A 22,619-nucleotide genomic window follows, 5' to 3' on the forward strand; every position below is an offset into this window, starting at 1 on the left:
TGACTTGTGATGTGTTGTCAATTTTAATAACTACTGTTGCTTCCAAGTCTATTTTTAGTATGGGTGGTAGAATTATAGAACCATATCAAGCCTCTCTAAAAGTGGACATGGTGCAAATGTTATTTTGTGCCGAGAATTGGTTGCAAGCTACTTATTGGATTAAGGAAAAATATTATCGTATTATTATCGATTTTCATATTTTTTTTTTCTTGCATTTACTCTTCTACTCTTATATCTAAATTTTGCTATGTCTCTTTAAATAATGACACTCAAGACATCAAAAAATTCAAAATGTCTTAAGAGTTTCGTGAAGAACATTAGTAAAGTTATTTCTTTTGAATTTGTCTAATTTTTAGTATATTTATTTGTAATTTTTTGTGTAATTTTTGAATATTTTTGGTATTTGTAGGATGAAATTTGTAAGGAGCTTCAAGATCAAGTGTCATATGTTTCATTAAATTAAATTTGTTATGTAACTTTGATACTCTTATTTCTTATTTGTGATTTTGTTTTGTGAAACTGAAGTTTAGTTTGTGGATTGAAACTTGTGGGATGAACTACAAAGTAGGTTTTATTATTATTATTATTATTAGTTTATTAATTCACGAACCGAGCTTGAATTCGAGCGTGAGCTCGCGCTTGACCTCGCACATTTTTTTTTAATTCGCGAAACCCGAGCTTGTATTCGAGCTCGTGGAACAATTCGAAAAAAAAAATTTACTTCGAGCCAAATACAAGCCGAGCTTGATCTCGAGCCGAATTCGAACCAAGCTCGAGCTTAATATTGATTTGCCGAGCCAAGCTCGAGCTCATTTTAAAGCTCGAATTCGAGCTCGAGCCAATCTCAAGCCTAGTAAAATTTTCGTGAAACAAGCCCAAGCCTGAAGGTATTCGGCCTTCGTATTCGGCTCGGCGCAACTCGGTTCGTATAGAGTCCTACTTATTGATGATAGGTGAGTGTTGGCATGATTCAACTTCACCTGCAGCAGCTATTGCGCTTGCGTTGAGTTACAGAGGAAATGGATGAGGCCACAGTCATAGTCTCTCCGTTGCTGCGACAAAACAGATTAGTTATTATATCATCGAGTTAAATCATTTCAAGCAAACACAGAGCCAACGCCATTCGTGAAATGGTAACAGTTTGCAGGAAGTATATGATGTATGAAATCAGCATTAAATTAAACTCCTTCTAAAGGTAGTATAGCTTTAATTTGGGATGATCATACATGTCTTTCAGTAGACGTACCAGAGAAATTCGTTGAGTCGTGGGGGAACTATTCCGGTAAGGCATAGAATTGAGGGGCCAGCTCAGGTAACCACAAGTAATCTATAGTAGAAACATTGCGGACATAGTTCTTATTAGTCCGGACTAATTCGTTAAAGATTATGCATTCTGGTTTCATCCGGAATAATACAGACGACGGATGAATCTGCACCGCGAGACCACTTGACAAAGCCCTGCCATTTTGATGAAATCACAATGTGAAGGTAACATTATCAAATTTTTGCCACTCACACTTAGAGAGAGGGATTAATCAACTTCAACAAGTACCTGTAAGTACCATCAGGCTGCTTCAAAGCCGCATTTAGGAAAAACGAAGCAGCTAGGCATCTGCGCAGTGGAAGCATGTCTTCCCCACATGAAGTGACACAAAGACCCATTTGCACAACATTCTTCCGTATTTGACTACAATTATAGCACAAAATCAAATGTTAGATATGCATCAAGAGAAATTTCAAACTAGGTCTTAAAATAGATTAGGAGAAAAGCACAGTAAAAGATCAAGGTAGTTCATCAGACCTATGGATATCACGGGCATGTTTTAAAGAGCGGCTGTTGATAAAATTCTGCTTGCACCATTTTCTAAGTTTTTTTTCAGCCTTATCAGGACTGTCTGCCAGCTTGCTCTTCTCCAAAAACTCATCAGAAGCGCGATAGATCTTTAGTAACGTCAAATGATCACCCTCTAAACTTGAAAAGCTTCTCAAGGAAGTTCGCGACTGCATCAAAAATTAAGGTTGGAAAATCAGTTCTTGCATGTTTTCCATCAGGTGACTACTTTGTCATTTTGAAATAACACCAATAAACACAGAAATGTCACATGAGAAGGCTGCAGCAATACCTCTTCCAACTTTTCACGGGGAGCATAATATATGGATTCAACTGAGAGCAACGCAACAATTATTAACATTTCTTCCAAGCAATTAAATTGATTGGCAACAACAAGAGCCTTAGAATAAATAGGATCCAGTGGAAGCCTGGCCATTTGATGACCAACTGGATCGGACAATTTACTTCCGTCCGTAAGGGCACCTAACAAGAATAACAATTCCATTGATTTGATGATGGCCATCCTGTATCAGTAAACACAGTAGAACGTAAATTGCTAAAGGTTCTTGAAGAAAGCACTAAAGACATAAAAACAGACCCTGCATCGATATTTTCAAAGCTTCACAAGAGAGGGGGGGGGGATGGGTTGCTGTAATCACCTGTCTGGTTCTTCAATGAAGTCAAAACCAAGTATATCATCAATACCTAGAGCTTTAAGCTGCAAAATTACATTTGCAAGGTTGCATCTTTTAATCTCAGGTGTTGTAGAAGCTTTCAGCTTGTAAAATTCATTCTCCGGATAAAGGCGGTAGCATTTGCCTGGTCCATCTCGGCCAGCACGGCCACTGCATTCAAATTGTAACAGTTTATCACTTAGTGTAGATATCTCAAACAAGAACTGCCCCAGTGGCTTTTGCCTTTATCTAGAAAATGGGAAGACGACCATGCCCTTTTCCCGATATTTGCTACTTTCCTTCAACTCAACAGTCAACAACATTAAAAAAAGAAAACGAAAAATTCAACACCCAAGACACTCAAACATAAAGTAACATAATACAATGTTAGTGTTGTCAATGGGCTCACGGCTAGAGAGGATGGACTATGCATTAGCAAATATGGTTGAGCTCCCTCATATGATTACAAGGAACCCATTTTAGAAGAGCATATAGGTCACAAAGTCATCAGCAATTTTTAAACAACACAAGACCATATATTTAAATATAACTGATCCCTCCTTCGAGAATTAACTCCATGAGACACAGTATAAAAAAATAGCAGTTGGTAAATCTTTAACAGTGGAGAGGAGAAAGAGGACACATGATGACCCATCATGAAAACTCATTGAAAAAAAACATGAATGCTATGTGAACTTTATAAGTGTGAATTTGTTCCTGTGGAAATTAAGTTAAGAGCAATTTAATTGCATTACCTCCGTTGTAATGCTTGGGCTTTTGAGGTTTTAACAATTATCAACGGCTCAATCCCAGTAGAAGCATCATACGTGCGTACTTTGACCATTCCAGGGTCAATGACATACCTTATTCCAGGTATTGTCACTGATGTTTCAGCAATATTGGTAGCTAATATTACCTAAAAATCACACAGAAGCAAATAAGTTATAGTCAGATTGTTGGCCTCACGAGATCCCTATGTTGGGGAATGAATTATTGGAGAGTCGAAATGCTATTCACGACAAACTAGCAGCTATTAGTGAAGAACAGGACTACTTCAGAAAAAGAACAAAAGAAAAAACAAAGCATCCAAGTTATTTTGTTTGCTCTAAATTGGTAATAAGATTCCTTCTAAAAGGATAGTCAAGGAGAATCTATGACTTATTTTATACAATATCCACAAAAAAGCTGATGGATCAGCTGTCCAGTTAATGAACTCATCTAAAGAATACCTTGAGAGTTGAGACAAATTTAAAAAAAAAAAAAAAAAAAAAAGGAAACAGAACAACCTTACGAAAACCACACGGTGGAGGCATGAAGACTTTCATTTGTTTCTCTGATGGTAGAGATGCAAATATCGGAATAACGAGAAGCTTGCTTTTACTCTCAGGTAATTTAGGAATTCGCTCCTGGATGAGCCTCTCAATAGATTCGATCTCTTCTTGGCCAGTCAAGAACACAAGTATATCACCTGGTCCTTCCTCTAGATGTATCTGAAAGGTCAAAGGGAACAAAAGTTACAGTTTGCAAACACACCAGCAAGGACCAACCAGTAAAGCTATACCAAAATAAGTGGAGGCTCTCAAAGTTCACTATTTATTTATTTAATGCTGAATCAGACAACATAGCACGAGAGGGGAAATTTAGGGACTAAAAAAAAAACAATGCAGAAACAGAATCTGTTCCTATTGGAAAGGAAGAAATATATATCCTCCTCAACGAGATAAGGAATTAGCAGGATTCAATTTAGCAGGCAGATGCACTATATTGCACTCTCTTAAATGACATTTCAATATATCGTAACTTGCAATGTATGTTCTTCAAATAAACACTACACTTATAGTAAAATGCAATGTATCATTTTAGGCTATCATGACATCTTTAACATATGCAATATGTTAACAATGTATCAACATCTTTAGAATTTGTAAGATTGTCTTGGACATAGGATGAGAAAGGTGTCAGCCAAAAAAGTTATAAGTGATCCATGCAATCAATAATAAAGAGAAATGATGCATTAACCTGAAATATAGTAATCAAGGTTGCATCTACATAATCAGTCTCTGGTTGATGAGTGTATAGTACATCAACAGGAAATTGCCGGCCTTGGACATGCATCGCCCTAGCACCACCAAAATAATCGGAAAAGATTTTTGCATCCAGACTGGCAGACATAATAACTAACTTCAATGGGGATAACTTTTTGCCTTGATTGTGCTTCAGAATGCTGGTGGATTCAATCTCGTTCTCTTTTTCCAATTGTATGCCATTCTCAGCTTTTATAAGTTGTTTATGTACCGTGTCATTGATACCCTGTGACCTTGTTTTTTGAACAGCCTTCAATAGACCAAGTAATACATCAGTGTGAACTGTTCTCTCATGAGCCTCATCCACAATAATAACCGAATATTTAGAGAGATATGGATCCAATAATGCCTCCCTGTGATTGTAAATTGTAATTAAAACACGAACAGTTAGTTTGTTGAGGGATGTACATCCAATAATTTGTAGCTCCGATCATAAATCAGATGCCTTTGTGGATAGCAGAGGCACATGATTTTCACATATAAGAAAAAACCAACCTGTGATTTTGTAAAAAATAATTTGAAAATGTGGCAAACAGGAAACAGGCATGTTTCTTTTTACCTCAATAACAAGCCATCTGTCATGTATTTAATCCTTGTTGAGGCAGAAGTCACATCATCAAATCTAATGGAATATCCAACCTTTTGGCCTAATGTTACTCCAGATTCCTCGGCCACCCTTTTGGCGACCGTAACAGCAGCAACACGTCTAGGTTGAGTTATCCCAATGACTCTACCATTGCGGCAAAACCCTCCATCAAATAGATACTGCGGTAACTCTGTCAAAATTAATGTTGATAAGTAACATTGTGCAGATAAGAGCATGTTAGTAAATTGAAACAAGTCAACATACAAGAAGTCCTGGAGAACATTAATCTAAACACAAGAAGGACATACTAGCATGTCATTGCATGCAAATAATGTATATTGAAAAGTATCATCTCTTTAGGTTGCTCAACACAAGTGAAAGAATACTAACACCCAGTCTTTAAGTTGATAGCAGAATAAAGGCCACAGGTTCCTCGCAAACAACAAGCAACATTAGCATTGTGGATAATCCACAATTATATTAGCAAATATAAATCGCACCATGCTAACACAAACATCAAATCATCAAACGAATGTGTAATCTACTATTAAGCTACACCACGGAAAAATAAGACCTTCCATTTCAAACTTACGTGTTGTCTTCCCACTGCCAGTTTCCCCAACAATAATTAGTACGTCGTTGTTGCGAACCTCTTCCACTAGTCTCTTTTCGACTGCACAATACCAAAAATTAGAAGCACAATCGTTTCTTTGACATAAATTTTGCACTCAAAACAAAACACAGATTTTAAAATCAGAAGAAACCCTAAGGCACTTTCCAAATCAAATATTAACCTTTATTCGAAAAGAACAAGATTGTGAAACCAACGAAAATATCAAACACAAGCTAAGAACTTTACACTAAGACACTTTATAACAAACGGGTCACAATAATTTTCAAAACAACACTTGCCCGAAGCAATCGGCAGAGCTTTCCTGTGCTTCTCGATTTTTTGCCTCCTGAAATAATTCAAATAATTAATAAGCAAGTGTATAAATGTGGAAATAAAATTGTTGAAGCTATTCGTATGGTGTAGTATGTAAGAGAACCTGGCGATGAAGTCAGCTTTAGGGGCAGCATTGAGATGATTGATTTTGGCAGTGTGATTAGCTTTGTTGGAGGCCATTGACGGCATGGCGGAGAGCTCTGTTTCAAAACTCTTTTGTGTGTGTGTTTAGTAGTGGTTTGTAGGAATGAGGGCTCAGCTCGTGTGATAGTCAAGAAAAAGTAGAGACCTGTCTGGTGTGGGGTGGGATGGGAGATACAAAGAGCCTTTATTATATACATACATACTGCCCTTTAATTTATTTATAATATAATTTGATGATTAATTTGTCCTTATTACATATTTTTTGCAGTACATTGATTTTATTCCATTAATATATGGTAAATTTAGGAACTAAATTACTCTTTAAGAATCTTAAAAAACCTCTTACAAATTGGCGTCACTATATTATTCATTGCATCATTAATTAAGAAATAGATCATGTTCATAGAAGATCATGTTTATAAAAAAATATCATGTTCTTTTTTTTAACATAAGAAATATCATGTTCTTATATCTTATTTTCATTGCATCCTTAATTAAGAAATAGATCATGTTCATAGAAGATCATGTTCTTTTTTTTAACATAAGAAATATCATCTTCTTATATCTTATTTTTCTTGAACGTAATTAAGTGTGTATAATCTCAAATTCATAGAAGATTATAATTATATATTGGAACTATATTTTAAAATATTATTTAATAGTCTATATGATTAGAATATATATTTTCGTGCATTATAATATATAGGCTATACAATTAATATAATGAAGTGATAGTATTGTTTATATTAATACTATAACATAGTTATTTATAATCAGTTATCTTGTAGGAGTATAATATATAACTATGATTATTACAAACTACACATCTAACTTATAACATAAATAAAGTTTATTATATACTCCCTCCGTCCCTGTAATGGCTTCTTCTTTGAGGACGACACGGGGTTTAAGGAAAAATTGTAAAGTATATTGACAATAGAGAAAAAGTATTATGATTATTATTGGAAGTTGTGAAAATGTGTTATAATTAATATTGGAAGTAGTGAAAAGTGAAAAGTAAGAATAAATAAAATATTATTAGTGATGAGGTAGTTGTCAAAAAATTGAAAGAAAGAAAGAGAAAGTTAATTGGGGGACGTCCAAAAAAGGAAAAAGATGAAGTTATTTCAGAGACGGATGAAGTAATATATATGAATATACAAGTATGAGACTATAATTAAATGATATTAAAAATGTATTTAATTTGTATATTGTCTAGTCTATATTTAAAATAAATAATTAATATTTTAAGTATATATTCAAATTTAGAAAGCTTATTTGGGCATGATTGAACCGTGAACATGAAAGTATTCGGTACATAAAGCTCGAGGATCGAATCAATATGAAACAAACCAATGTTAAGCTTTTATCTATATTTATTAAGTACAAAATTTTAAGTTGTTATATAAATTTGTCTACTATCCTATTAAATAATTTTAAAAAGGTTATATGAATTAAATTAAGATAGAGACAATTAAAAAATAAAAATAAAATACTTAAATGAATATAATTGAAGAATCGGATACTCGAATAACATTATTTCATTAAAAAATAAATTAAATATTCAAATACTCACAAATAATTGATAAACAAACCAAATCAAATACCAAATTGTATAATTGACATTCGAATAACGAACGAATACCCAATTAAATAGTTCGTGGTGAAGATCGTTCTGACCAACACATAAGATTACATATCGGTTATTACAATGTGACCTGAGTGTGAGCTGTCAATCTTGCTCCAATGGCCAGTTGGCCACCGGACTGATTCAAACCTCTTCTAAGAGTGATTTTTCCTCTCGTTTCTTATGTGTGTATGGTGTAATAACGGTAATATTTTTAAATACTAAGAGTTTCACGGGGAGAACTTACGAAACATGAAAATTGAATTATATTTGAAACAACATGCCTTACAACCCAGGCTTTCCTACTATTTATAGGGGATTACAAGTGAAGGGTATCTTAGTGATTTCAGCTTCGAGTACGAGAGGGTATTTCTGTCATTTCTTGTACCTTCCTTATTTTTACTCGAGGGTAAGAACGTCTTCTTCCCTTTTGAGCATCCTCCATGTCAGCTAACAAATTGATAGTTTGGCATAGCGGCTCCCGTAAAAAGTAGAAGAGACCACCTGCCATTCGGTTACAACTACCACTTTTTAGATGCACCATTTTGCAGTCACAAAAATACTTTTTGTATTTATCTTCAAATTTGCGGTCCTTTAGAAATCAACTTCTTCTCCTTTTACTTCTCACTTCTCTAATCAAAGGAACTCTTTCTCCTCTGATCAAAATAACTCTTTATCCTCTGACCAAAGGAGCCTTCTTCTGATGCTAAATTCTTCCTTCCGATTGACTTTGTCTTCTGTCTTTTCCCCAACATTTCCTTACTTTACAACCCTTCTCCGAATGCCTCAGAGTTGAGAGGGGCCATGATCCTTACTCTGCTACAAAGTCCCAGTGGGATTATCACGGACCTTTCTCAGATATCGCTATCTTCGCCCGTGGATTTAGGTATTTGGGCTATCTTTATCCTTAAGGTTCAAAGCCCAAATACCATCCTCATCAGTTTAATAGTTTCATTAATACAAATCATCGATAGTGATATTCAATTTGATTCATGTAGAGCTAGGGCTGGGAATCGGGTCGGGTTCGGGTACCCTACCCGAAAAAATCGGGTACCCGAACCCGAAAATACCCTAAACCCACTACCCGAACCCGACCCCGAATTTGAAATCGGGTACCCTAATACCCGACTCGGGTACCCGAGTCAGGCATTCGGGTACCCTAAATTACCCGAGTTGACTCAGTTTCCCGTTTCCAGTTTCCATCGAAGAAATCAAAACTCACAACGAAATTCCACCAAAATTCAACCCCCACCGTCGATTTTCCCTCAGCCGCCAATCGCCGCTGCGCCGTCGCCGGAGCTCGCACAGCTCCCTTCTTTCATCCCATTTCCTCGGCCGCACATCCTTAATCACACAGTGCGAGGAATAGAACAGGGCGGAGCAGGAAAATTGGAGCCCTACGATGGGGGTGGATTACTACGATGGGGGTGGATTACTACAACATCCTCCAGGACCAGCCCTACGATGGGGGTGGAAATCTGGAAAATTAATTCGAAATATGTATGAAAAAAAAAGAAGAAGAAGAAGGAGAAGCGCTCCTGTCGAGGGTCGCGGTGGCCGGTGGGAGTTGCGGCCCCGTCGGAGTTTGGGACTGGGGAGGCTGGGACGACTAGCGAGGGGCGCCGCCTCCCACGCCGGGCTGGGCCGCTGGAGACTGGAGTGGCGAGTGGGGCGGCCGGGCGGGGCTGAGTTTGGGAGTTGGGATGAATGAGAATCGGATGATTTGGGAATTGGGGACTGGGGATGAAACATAACAGAACAGAACAGACTGGGGCGGCCGGGCGGCGGGCGGGGCGGTCGGGCGGCGGGCGGGACTTGGGAGTTTGGGAATTGGGTTGAATCGGATGATTTGGGAATTGGATTTGGGGAGGACGAAAACAGAACATCTGGGTAGGGTAAGGGTTTAGTCATTTATTTCAATTCATATTTAATTTAATTACTAGTTTAAAATTTATTAATTAAAAAAATCGGGTAATTCGGGTATACCCGATACCCGATTATTTCAACCCCTAACTACCCGATCCCGTACCCGATCCCGAAAAAATCGGGTATCGGGTACCCTATACCCGATTTTTTCGGGTCGGGTATCGGGTACCCGATTACCCGAACCCGAAATTCCCAGCCCTATGTAGAGCCCTATAACAACACCTTGAGCTCGGTCCCCGTCCTCCATCAATAATCATAAAACAATGTAATATGATTTTATTAAAATTTATATTGCAAAATATATATTTATTACTTAATAAAAGTAGATTTTAACATTCATGCATTGTACTACATTAAAAAAATAATAATAACATGATTCACATTTTTAAAACTATTTAATTGGATAGTAGGAAATTTATATTATCAACTATAATTTAGTACTTAATAAATATAAATAAAAGCTTAACTTTGGTCGTTTCGTATCAATTTGATTCTCGAGCTTTAAGTACCGAATATTTTGTCCATGCCATTTTCACCTAATAATTTACTCTCCACATAAAATGGTCTCTTTTCCATTTCGGGATGTCCACAAAAATTTGTCATTTTCTATTTTTGAAAACTTTCTACCAAATTGATCACAATACAATTAATTATAATTATTAATACTATTAAGTCGAACTCCTTCTCCTAGGAGTATGCATCGGTCGTTTCATAAAAAAATGGACCGACCAATCGACAAATTGGTTTCAAACTAGCAGAAAACTGAACCGGCCAAATATCGGTTTCGGTCGACTAAATCGACCCTACCCACCCTGTGCAATTTTTATTTTTTTCACCTATAATTAAATTTCAATAATTCAATAATCGATATTTAAACTAAGGGTAAATATCATGAAAACCCCTGAAGTATACCCGTTTTATCAAAAATACCCTGAAACTTTCAAAATGTTCTCTAAACCCTCAAACTATCAAGTTTTTATCAAATATATCCCGCATTTATTTTTCGGTCACCAAAATCATGATGTGGCTCGCCGAATGCCACAATGTAATTTACATTTTATTTTTCTAAAATGCAATGGTAAAAACGACGTCGTTTCGTACCATATCATTAAAAAAATCCACTCTGAAATTTAAAATTCACTCCTATCGTGTTTGAAATTCACGCTAATAATAATCTAGAATTAGGGATAAACACGATAGAATATAGTACGAAACGAAGTCGTTTTTTCTATGTATTTAAAAAAATAGAATATAAATTACATTGTGGCATCCGGCGAGTCACATCACGTTTCTGGTAACCGAAAAATAGGTGCAGGATGTATTTGATAAAAATCTGATAGTTTGAGGGTTTAGAGAACATTTCGAAAGTTTTAGGGTATTTTTGATAAAGTGGATATAGTTCAGGGGTTTTCATGATATTTACCCTTAAACTAATAAACATGGTCCAAAATCCAACAATAAAAAACAAGATCTACACAATCACCAAGTTATCGATAACAATCATAAATGCATAATAGAAGTATTCGAAAATCAACTTTACTAGATCTACACGTAAATAAAAATTCTCACCTCCTGCTGAAATAGAAATTTTATTGAACAAAGAAAAGTTCAAAACCCTTGAAAGCACAGGCGCAGACTAAGGGACGAGCTACAAGAAAGAGAGCTCAAACAAAACAAACAAACAACGAAAAAGCACCAAAAGAGAACAAATCGGGAAGGGGCGAAAAGTCAACCTCAGAGGCTCCGGCCGAACCATTGCCCCTAGGAAAATCGGCCCCCAAAACCCGAAAGAGAAACCCAAACAAAACCACAGAAAAAAAAAACCAACATCCAGGAAATGCCTGAAGCAGCAGAAGCAATGACGCTCCAAAACAGATGCCCAAAAACACATGAAGACCACTAGAAAAGCCACAAAAGCAGGATCACGAAATACAAGCACCGAAGTCCAAAGCACCCCAACAAGCACAAAGTTGGCAATCACCAAAAACTCCGATGAAATGGTGGTGGATGCAGACTTCGGTGGGATGAGGGAGACATCGAGACTCGTTGACAAGGGCTCGTCGAGTGGCTGGGTGCGGCGCCGTCTGGACTTTGAAGGGCTGCTGCTGCGGCCGGCAGAAGGGTGGTGGAGGCAGACTTCGGTGGGTGGAGCAGACACCACGGGTTCGTCGACAAAGGCTCGCCGGAGGTCTCGCTGTCACCGATCTAGATTGAGACTCGGGGATGGGAGGAGGCGAGAAATTAGGGTGAGGCGACGCAGACGATATTAGGAAGTTAGGTTATACTTTTTTGGTGAGATAATATTATCCCTCAAGGAGTGAAAAGAATGAATGAAAAATGGTGAACTTGTCTTTTGTATGAAATGAGGGAAAATAAATGACATATTTAAGATTGAATTCTCTTTATATAATTGATAAATTTATCATGAGAAAAAGAAGGATAACAAAAATTTATGCTTATAAATGTTTCATTTATTTTCCCTCATTTTCTACAAAAGAGAATTTCACCATATTTTGTTCCTTATTTTCACTTCAAGGAAGGATAATATCATCACACCAAAAATAGAGTGATAATATTATCTCTACTTGAAGTGAAAAGAAGAAACAAAATATGGTGAAACTTTCTTTTGTAGAATATGAGGAAAAAGAAATGAGATATTTAAAAGCATAAATTCTTGTTGTACTTCATTTTCTCATTATAAACTTATCAATCAAAGTAAATGAATAAATTTTTGTTATACCTTATTTTTCTATGATAAATATATCCATCAAAGAGAACACACCCTTAAGATTATGGAAATTAAAAAAATAAAAACTAAAAATAATTATAGTATATATTATGGGTCGATTCGATTTTTGACTGACCAAAATTAAGAAAACCGAACCGATCGAGTAAATCAAATTTTCTAGGAAAAGTAGGCCGAGTTGACCGATCATAGTAAAAAAATTGATCACCTCGGTCGACTCGATTTCTGCACACTCCTACCATCTTCACTCATAATACATTTAATTATTTTTATTAAATTCGTGCTATGCCTATTAAACCTGACTAGCATTATTCCTAACAGCTTGTAGAAAAACAAACACGAATTCTTGCGTGCGGTTAACAACATAGTATGCGGCCGACCCGTATTGAACGTATACATATCAGTTTTGAGATAAAATAATCAAAATTATATTGTGGTGCAACGGTATGGTGCCTCACTTCCTACCCCAAGCTCATAAGTTCAAAACCCTTTACCCCTATTTTTGCGATTTTGTTCCTTTTTTCTTTTTTTGTTTTTTTTAAAACATTTTTGGGGTTTTCTTTTTTTGGTTTTGTTTCCTTTTTTTTTAAAACGTTTTTTTTTCCTTTTCCTATTTTCCTTATTTTTTTGTATTTTTTGCATTTTTTTTATATATTTTCTTATTTTTTCTTTTCAGTATTTTCTTTTTTCCTTTTTACTGTTTTTCTTTAGCATTTTTTATATATTTTGATTTTTTATCCTTTCAGTATTTTCTTTATTTTTCGTTTGTTTTTTTTATTTATTGTTTTTCTTTTGGATTTTTTTATATAATTTTGTGAAAAAAGTAATACTTTTAAAATATTTCATTTCTTCATAAAAATAATTACTTTTTTTTCGGACGATAATAATTACTTGAGCAAATAACTAAAAGTATAAGTTCTCGTGAGTAAAAATAACAATTATCGTGAACAAATGTTTCAAAATTATTACATTTGTTTATGGTAATTGTTACTTTTATTTATTAGAACTTGTACTTTAAATTATTTGGTTAGGTAATTATTATACTAAGAAAAAGAATTGATTGATATAAAGAAAAATAATTATTATTATGAAGAAAGGTAATATTGTTATTGAAACATTACATTTTTCAGAATAATGTTTATTTTTATTCATAAGAACTTTTACTTTTAGTATCCATGGTTTAGAAGTTAAATACTTATATTAACATAAGTATACATTTGTGGGGAGAGGTTCAAATAAGAACCACTAATAAAATAAGAACAGAGAACCATTTTAAGCCATTCGATCATCAAGATCTACGGTGGATGCATCATTTTGGTGGATGGATGCAGATGCTGGGTTCGAATTATGAAGGGAGCAAAAAAAATATTTTTTTTGGATGCATTAAATTTAATAGCGGATGCATTAATTTGTATAGCAGATGCAATAATTTTATTGGTTCTTATGTTCTCACGATAATTGTGGTTCTCACTATAACCGCACCCTACATTTGTGCTAACAAATGTATATTTTATACTTATTAAAATTAAATATTCCTATTAGAGTTTAGGATTTAGTGTTCACGGTTTAGAGTTTGGGGTTTAGAAAATATATATAATACTTTATATTGAATGAAGTTAAATACTTATATTAACATAAGTGTGTATATATATATATATATATATATATATATATATATATATATTAGGGAAGGGCTACCGTGAGAGCACATCTTAAAATAAGAAATAAGAATTAGAAAAAATGTATGAATTTAATGTAGAACACGCATGAATTCGCTGTATAAATGTATGACTTGCGAAAAATAAAATTTTGCTTTCTTTGGTATTCGAACTCAGGACCATGAATTCATCCAACAGGATAATGAATCAACCGTAGATCTTGATGATCTAAGGGCTAAAAATTATTCTTATTTTATATCTTAAGAAGTGTACTTAGAATAAAAACACTCTTAAGAGCATCCGCAATGGGATTATATGATAGCCTACATGATAGCTACTTGATGGGGGGGACCACATTGAGTAAGGAGGCCGCATTGGGGTTACATGATAGCCTACATGATTTTTTTAGTTTTGATTTTTATGCTTTTCATTTTAATTTAATTGCTCAAATTTAAATAACACATTTAACTAATTATTAAAATTGCATTAAAATAAAAATCCTAAAAATTACAAAAAAAGAAGACATAATTTAAAACTACATAAAAAATTTAATTTCAAATGGTCATGGACCGCAAATCGCGGCGATCAAAGCTGATTTTAAATTTCAAATTTTGATTTTTTGTTTGTTTTTTTGTTTTTTTTTTCTAGCGCGTGTAGAACACGCGCCGAAATTTGGGGGCTATCGTGTAATACACGAGTAAGGCTAGTCTGCAACGCCTTACACGATCTCAGCCTTACACGAGTAGGCTGGATCGTGTAAGGCGTTATCAATGCTCTAAGTGTATAAAATATAAACGTTTCTTCATGTACGAATTTTATGTAGAACACGTATGAATTTATCCAACAGAGTTACGAATTGCGAAAAATAAATTTTTGTTACCTTTGGGATTCGAACTCAGGATCACGAATTCATCCAATAGGTTTACGAATCAACCGTAGATCTTGATGATCTAAAGACTGAAAATCATTTATATTTTATACACTTAAGAGTGTTTTTATTCTAGCTCTTCCCTATATATATATCCTGAGTTCGAATCCCAAAGGTAACAAAAATTTATTTTTCGCAATTCGTAACTCTGTTGAATAAATTCATACGTGTTCTACATAAAATTCGTATATTAAAAAACGTTTATATTTTATACACTTAAGAGTGTTTTTATTCTAGCCCACCCCTATATATATATATATATATATATATCTTATGCTTATCTAAAGTAAATTTTCCTATTAGGATTCAGGATTTAGTATTCATGGTTTAGAGTTTAGTGTTTAGGATTTAGGGTTTAGAAAATATAATACTTCATATTGAATGAAGGTAAATATTTAAATTAATATAAGTATACATTTGTACTAACAAATGTATATCGTATTCTTATTAAAAGTAAATATTTCTATTAGGGTTCAAGATTTAATATTCAGGGTTTAATATTCAGGATTTAGGTTTTATTGTTCAGGGTTTATGGTTTAGAAAATATAAGGGTTTAATATTCAGTTTTCAAGATTTAGGGTTTATAAAATATAATATTTTAATTGAATGAAGATAAATATTTATATTAACATAAAAATATATTTGTGCTAACAAATACTCCCTCCGTCTCATTCCAATAGGTTCATTTTTCTTTTTGGGATGTCTCACTCCAATAGGCTCATTTTCCTTTTTGGGTAAAAAAATTGTACTTAATTGGTGTGGACCACACCTCTTTACTACTACTTTTCTACTAAAAAATAAGTTTTCTTAATTTCTGTGTCCAAAAGAAGTGAGACGGAAAGAGTAGATACTTTATTTACAAAACTCCGAAATATAAATGTTTGATGCGGATCGGATGGGATCGGACCCGGCGCACCCATGCGGCCAACTCAAAAATAAAAGGAAATAAAATACATTTTCCAACACACGAATAAGTACCAGCCTTGTTCTCAAAAAAAAAAAGAAAAAGAAAAAGTACCAGCCTTCGATAACCCTAAATACACCGCAATTCTAATTAAACCTATGCGAAGGATGGCGAAGAAGAAGCAAAAGCAAAACTGCGCCGCCGTCGAAGACCTCACATCGATTATTCATTCTCAAAGTGAGTTTTTCGACCATTTGATTGAGTTGATTCCGGCGAGATTCTATGTGTCCGCGGACGACGATTCGAAGCCATGGTACCAGGGCCTATCCAAGGCGGCGAAGGCCTCGTTGAGGCTGAAGACAAAGGAGAACCTCAAGCTGGCGCGGCGCCACCGCTTTGACCCCGACGCGGAACCCTCATCGACCGCCAAACCCCTCCAGCAGCGGCAAGATGGCGAGTCTCCGTCCAAGGAGATCGATGCGGAAGATGGTGAGAAGAAGTCGGTTACGTATGAAGAGCTGAGAGAAAAGCTGCGGCGGAAGATCGAATCCTTGAGAGGGAATCGTGGAGAGAAGAGGACTGATGAGCGGAAGGTGAAGAACGAGTGGAATAAGAGGAATAGGGACGGGGAGAGCGAGGGTGGTAATAGAGAGAATGTTGATGATGATGATGAGGAGGAGGAGATTATTGAGTATGGGAAGGTGAAGTTGGGAGAGGAAGGCGAGGGAAAGGCGAATAAGAAGAGGAAGTTGTCGAAGGCACAGGAGCTGGAGAAGGCGAAGAGGAAGAAGGAGGTGATGAAGGAGAATCCGAGTGTTGCGGAGCGTGAGACGTGGAAGGCTGCTGTGAGCAGGGCCATGGGCGTGAAGGTGCACGATGATGCCCGGTTGATTAAGGGGAGCATGAAGAGGGAGAAGAAGAGGAAGGAGAAGAATGCGGAGAAGTGGAAGGAGAGGGTGGGGACTGTGGAGAAGATGAAGGAGGAGAGGCAGAAGAAGAGGAGAGATAATATTGTGGGGAGGATCAATGATAAGAAAGCGAGGAAGGTTGCTAAGCGGGAGAAGAAGTTGATGAGACCTGGCTTCGAGGGCCGGAAGGAGGGATTCATTACTAAGGAGTGAAGGTGTAAGATTTATTTGCTGTTTTTCTCTTTTGAATTTGTGTTTCTCCATATGAAGTATTCTTCTTCTCAATTTTGAGTCTTGAGATATTTGCTCATTATTTCTATATCATGGCTATAATGTTTCGAAATTAATTCTAATGCAGTGATTGGTTGAGTCTGGTTTAGTTGGATTATTTTGACTATGTAGCTGGGAATGTTTCGATTGAACAGAGCTGCTTCGGCATGCCTGGATTTATTTGGAGTGATAGTGAGAAGTGTCATGATTTATAGGGAGTGAGAGTGAGTTAGTTACATTGCTTCTGTGATGTTCATTTGCTTCACCCTTCTCCTAGTTAAGCACTACTTTTATATGTTTGCACTTGATACTGGTGTTGTGTGTGTATGTGGAAGTGGTACATGGTTCTTGAGGGCGTGCAAGATGGCTGCATTACTAAAGAGTGAAGGTTTAAGATTTATACACTGTTTTCTTAGAATTTGATATTTTCCATTTGAAGTTTTCATCATCTTAATTTTGAGTTATTGGGATATTGCTCATTATTCTGCATCCATGGCTATAATGTTTTAAAATTTATTCTAATTCATTGATTGGTTTAGTGGTTACTGTTCGATTATCTTCATTATTTAGTTGGAAAGCTTTCTATTGAAGAGAGCTGCTTCGGCATGCCTGATTTTATTTGGAGTGAGAGTGAGTGAAGTGACATTGTTTAAGTGATGTTCATTACCCTCTCCCTTTCCCCAGTTAAGCACTACTTTTATATGTGATATTGGTGCCTGGTGGTATGTGTTTTTTGTGGAAGTGGTGTAGGGTTCTTGTTTCGTGTAGGTCCTTGGAGATAGCTGGGGTTTTGTAGCACCAATTCTGAACTGGACTGATGCAAAAAATAACAAACATTTTCTTTGTCGTGCCTGCACCAGATTTTGATTGGTGGAGTTTTGTCTTCTCTAACTGCTTATGATATTTCTCTCAATTAACACCTCTGAATTGTGCTGGGGAGAAGTAAGTTGATTTTGTTTTGATGCGGAAATTTAACAATCTTCTCTATATTTCTCACTGTATTCATGTTTCCTCATATATGTCCATGTCCATGTTGGTAAATGTGTTATAGTATGAGTTATTTTTAGCAATGAAAGAGCACAGCCTGATGCTTTCTGTACCTTTCTTGTCGAACTTTGAGTCGGGGTCTCAGGTATAATTGTTTGGTGCGGGAGGAATGGTAACAAACACTTTTATTTTTATTGAGTGTTTGGTTCAACAATGGAAATTAATGAGTAGCAAATTGGATGATTGGGTAATGGTTAACTCATTATCTAAACTAAACAACAAGTAATTGAATTCCCTTCTAAGCTCCAAAAAAGCTCAACCAAACACGGGCTTAGACTCAAGGTGCTGTTTAGACCATCGCCATCAGTGCCATTTTGGTGAAAGTCACCATAAATAAATGAAAATTGCTCCAATTTGCATGACATTGGGCGGATGACCGCCCTTGAGGCACTAGAGTGTCAAATGCCATGTGGCACCCTTTCATTGGGTGCCACTTAATTTTATATATAATATATAATTTTAAATATTAAATTTTTAATAGTTATTTGTAATATAAAAAAATTAAAATTAGGAAAAAAATTCTATATATAGACTTCAATTTTTTTTTCATCACCACCATTTCCATATCCTTATTTTCCCAGCAATCTTTTAAATAGCCTTATTTTCTATCTTAATTTTTTCTTCATTTGAAGCCATGGATTCAAATGACCCCAATTATTATTCAACTTTTGGATCTTTTTTTCACCCTCAAAAAATTTCAAATCTAGAAAATGTTCAAAATTCTCAATACTACGAGAATTCTTAATTTTCTCCACACTTCAACCAAATTTTTACCCCTCACGAACATCCCATTTCACAAAATATCTCTCGGAATTTATTTCAAGATGTCGAACACCCGCTTATGTCTTTTTGGATCTGCGTTAGCGAAGATAAGCAAAAAGGAAAAAATCAAAGAGGGGCGACGATGAACGTGTGCAGAATATGTATCATGAAGCTCAAAAAGAAAATCCAGATGAGATCAGCCAAAGGATTATCGAATCAATGAAAGGTCGTTTTAAACGACTTAATGAAAATGCAAACAAGTGGATTGTTTCTTGCAAAGAAGCAAATGCTAGAAAAAGAAGTGGAATGAGCCAGAAAGATATAGAGATGGAAGCTCACTCAATTTATGAAGCAGGTGGCAGTAAATTCCAAGACTTGGTTGTTTTCAATGATGTTATGTGTAAACATCCGAAGTGGAACTTAGCAATCAATGAAGTGGGTGATGATCAAGAAAGTGGTGGCAGCACAAAAAAGTCTAATACTTCTGAAGATGGTGATTACTTTATCCTGTCCAATCTAGAAACTCTAACTACTGGCGGATCTACTATGTCTCGTCCTACAAGTAGAGACAAAGCTAAAAGGAAAGGAAAAGGTAAGGCAATGACATCTGAATCAAATGAAATGTATGAAGAAATCCGTGCATTGAGATTTAGTAGATATCATGAAAATGAGTTAATGACTGCTAAAATTGAATTGGAACGTGAAAAGCTTAAAATGAATTCTTTGAAGATGGAAAAGAAAATGTTGGTCGCATTGTTGGCGAAGGACCATTTATCTACAGAAGAGGAAGAGATGAAAAGCCACCTCATTGCCATTTTATTTCCGAAGTAGTTTTGCAATTATGTAATTTTAATTTATGTTTCAATGGTGTAATTTTAATTTATGTTATTTCAATTCTGCATTGCTCTATGTAACTTGTTTGAATTTTCAATCCAACTGTTGAACATGCAAGTGTCTCTGACACTCTTCACGTGATAGTCCATCATAATTGTCCTGCCATTTCACATCTCGATGTCCATAACATTTTTCCTCCTTTTAACATGCAAATGTCTATCACACATTTTCTGACATTTCACATGCACACTTTAATCTCTGCCATTCACATGCACACTTTAATCTCTGTCATTCACATGCACACTTAATAATTGTCCTGCTATTTCACATGCATCCAAATGTCTCAACAACGACAAATGAATGGTTCACATGCACATGTCAAACAACTTAAATTAAATTTTATCACTGCATTTATTTTTCTATATAACATACCTCATATCTAGTACCTAACTCATTCTAAAGCCAAAATGTCTTCTTCATCTTCATCTTCAGATGAATGAGAAGAACGACGTTATCAACAAAATCGTCAAATTGATCGCATTATTGACGATATCTATATAATATATAAAAGATGAGTTTTCTCTCTCCATTTTTTTCCTCCATTTCTCTCTCTTCTTCCATAATTTTTTTATTATATTTTTTCTTTTATAATTTTAATTCTTTTCTAAACATTGTCAAATTTAATTTATAACAAAATATTCAATGTGCACCGTAAGCTTAAGTTCGTCAGAAGATCTTTAATGGTATAAAAATTATCAAAATTGAATTTAAAACGAATAGGTTACTAAAATCTTAAAATATTTTATTTTCTTTTTCTTTGTTAAAATTTTACAACTTTTTATTTATGTTTGTGTATGAAAATATTTATTTATTTATTACTATTATTATGTGAAATACTCTATAATAATAATGTGTAATTAATTTTCATTATCAAATAATTTAAAATAATTTAATAACTATTATTATCATTACACTTTATACATAATTGAAAATTACGTTTTTAAATTCAGAATTTTATTGAGTAATTAGTATTTTATTTTTAAACCATATTTTACATTTATTATATTTTGTTTCTGTTTAATATTTATATATATTTATTTAAACATATCATTTAATTTCGATTTCGCCGTGCATCACACAGATGGTTGTACTAGTGCTCATAAACAATCACAATCTTATTTTAGGAACTTCTTCTTCCACCACTAAAAAAAGGTATTGTGATAGGGAACGTGAAGTTGGTGAGCAACGTTTGATGAGTGATTATTTTGTCCCTAATCCAACGTATACTTCGGAGCTTTTCCGGCGTAGATTTCGCATGCAAAAATCATTGTTCCTTCGTATAGTAGATGCTGTTACTGCTAACGATGAATATTTTCAATAGAGACCCGATTGCACGAGTAGGCAAGGCCTTTCACCACTACAAAAATGCACTGGAGCTATGAGGGTGTTGGCTTATGGAACCGCAACCGATGCCGTTGATGAATACTTACGAATGAGTTCAACAGTCAAGAGGGATGCTGTCATTCATTTCGTAGAAGGTATCATTTCTTGCTTTGGTGACACATACCTTAGAAGGCCCAATCAACAAGATTTGCAAAGACTACTCTATGTTGGGGAACAACGTGGTTTCCCCGGCATGATTGGAGGTATTGATTGCATGCATTGGGAATGGAAGAACTGTCCTACTGCCTGGGCTGGTCAATATGCAGGAAGAAGTGGAAAACCAACAATCATTTTGGAAGCCGTTGCACCATATGATTTATGGATATGGCATGCGTTCTTTGGAACTCCAGGTTCGTGCAATGATATCAATGTACTTCATCGATCTCCCTTTTTTAGTGATATTTTAGAAGGTAGAGCACCTAATATAAGTTATGTGGTCAATGGTCGTCAAAATGATAGAGCTTATTATCTCACTGATGGCACATATCCCTCTTGGGCTGCATTTGTCAAGACAATTTCAAGTCCAGTGCTCCGAAAGCACAAGTTGTTCGCTCAACACCAAGAGGCTGTAAGAAAAGATGTCGAGAGAGCGTTCGGAGTTCTACAAGCTCGATTTGCATTTATTCGACGTCCTTGTCTCATTTGGGATAGGATTTTGATGGAAAAATATTATGATGACTTGTATCATCATGCACAATATGATAGTGGAAAATGAACGAGACACATACCAAAACTATTATGATCCCACAGAATTTTTGATGGATTTACCTGCAGATGAAGATGTATCTATTCATTACTCAACTGACAGAATTGCAAGTTTGTCTAATTACATGATCAACAGGGATCGACTTCGCAATCGCGAAGCTCACAAAGCTCTTCAGAAGGACTTAATTGAGCATATATGGGCAAAATTCGGCACAACTAATTGAATATGTAATTTGCATCTATTGTACTTGTAATTTTAATTTCCTATATGTATTTGTAATTTATTTTATGTATTTTTAATTTTGTTTTACTCATGTAATTTTTGTTGTATGATCAAGTAAATTTTAAATTTTATTTTTTTTATTTTTTTCTCTATTATTTTAATTTTTAAAATATATTTAAAAATTATTGTGACTAATATAAGAATAAAAATAACAAAGATATTTAGGTCATGTGAGTGTCACTAATGGGAGTAGATTTAAGATAAAGGTTGGGTTGTGTATGTGGAAGAGAGATAAATGAATATTTTAATTGAAGGTTGGGTTGAGGGAAAATCACTGATGTGGATAGTCTTATGTATGCACGTTTGATGATTA

General features: G+C 35.1%; 3 protein-coding genes and 1 pseudogene across 3 annotated transcripts; 3 read left to right on the forward strand and 1 right to left on the reverse strand.

Annotated features, from left to right (window-relative positions):
* Positions 1-615: 615 nt before the first annotated feature.
* Positions 616-6,301, reverse strand: LOC131023357 (pre-mRNA-splicing factor ATP-dependent RNA helicase DEAH10-like). Its single transcript, XM_057952898.1, has 13 exons — positions 6,225-6,301; positions 6,088-6,134; positions 5,768-5,905; positions 5,149-5,365; positions 4,525-4,942; positions 3,792-3,995; positions 3,261-3,421; positions 2,491-2,676; positions 2,124-2,355; positions 1,802-2,001; positions 1,553-1,687; positions 1,247-1,458; positions 616-1,052 (listed from the first exon to the last, which is right to left on the reverse strand). Exons 1-12 carry the CDS (start codon positions 6,299-6,301, stop codon positions 1,275-1,277), a joined length of 2,199 nt encoding a protein of 732 aa, XP_057808881.1. The 3' UTR covers positions 616-1,052; positions 1,247-1,274.
* A 9,816-nt stretch (positions 6,302-16,117) lies between these two features.
* LOC131021340 (uncharacterized) lies at positions 16,118-18,331 on the forward strand. The gene is made up of 2 exons (XM_057950500.1): positions 16,118-17,177; positions 18,001-18,331. The coding sequence occupies exon 1, from the start codon at positions 16,213-16,215 to the stop codon at positions 17,173-17,175; it is 963 nt and encodes a 320-aa protein (XP_057806483.1). The 5' UTR covers positions 16,118-16,212; the 3' UTR covers positions 17,176-17,177; positions 18,001-18,331.
* Positions 18,332-19,200: 869 nt separating this feature from the next.
* LOC131023358 (uncharacterized) lies at positions 19,201-19,872 on the forward strand. The gene has a single exon (XM_057952899.1). The coding sequence runs from the start codon at positions 19,201-19,203 to the stop codon at positions 19,870-19,872; it is 672 nt and encodes a 223-aa protein (XP_057808882.1).
* Positions 19,873-21,016: 1,144 nt separating this feature from the next.
* On the forward strand, positions 21,017-22,247 carry LOC131023359 (uncharacterized; annotated as a pseudogene).
* Positions 22,248-22,619: the final 372 nt, after the last annotated feature.

The sequence above is a fragment of the Salvia miltiorrhiza genome, chromosome 4 (assembly GCF_028751815.1).
Source record: "Salvia miltiorrhiza cultivar Shanhuang (shh) chromosome 4, IMPLAD_Smil_shh, whole genome shotgun sequence".
Taxonomy (NCBI): Eukaryota; Viridiplantae; Streptophyta; class Magnoliopsida; order Lamiales; family Lamiaceae; genus Salvia; species Salvia miltiorrhiza.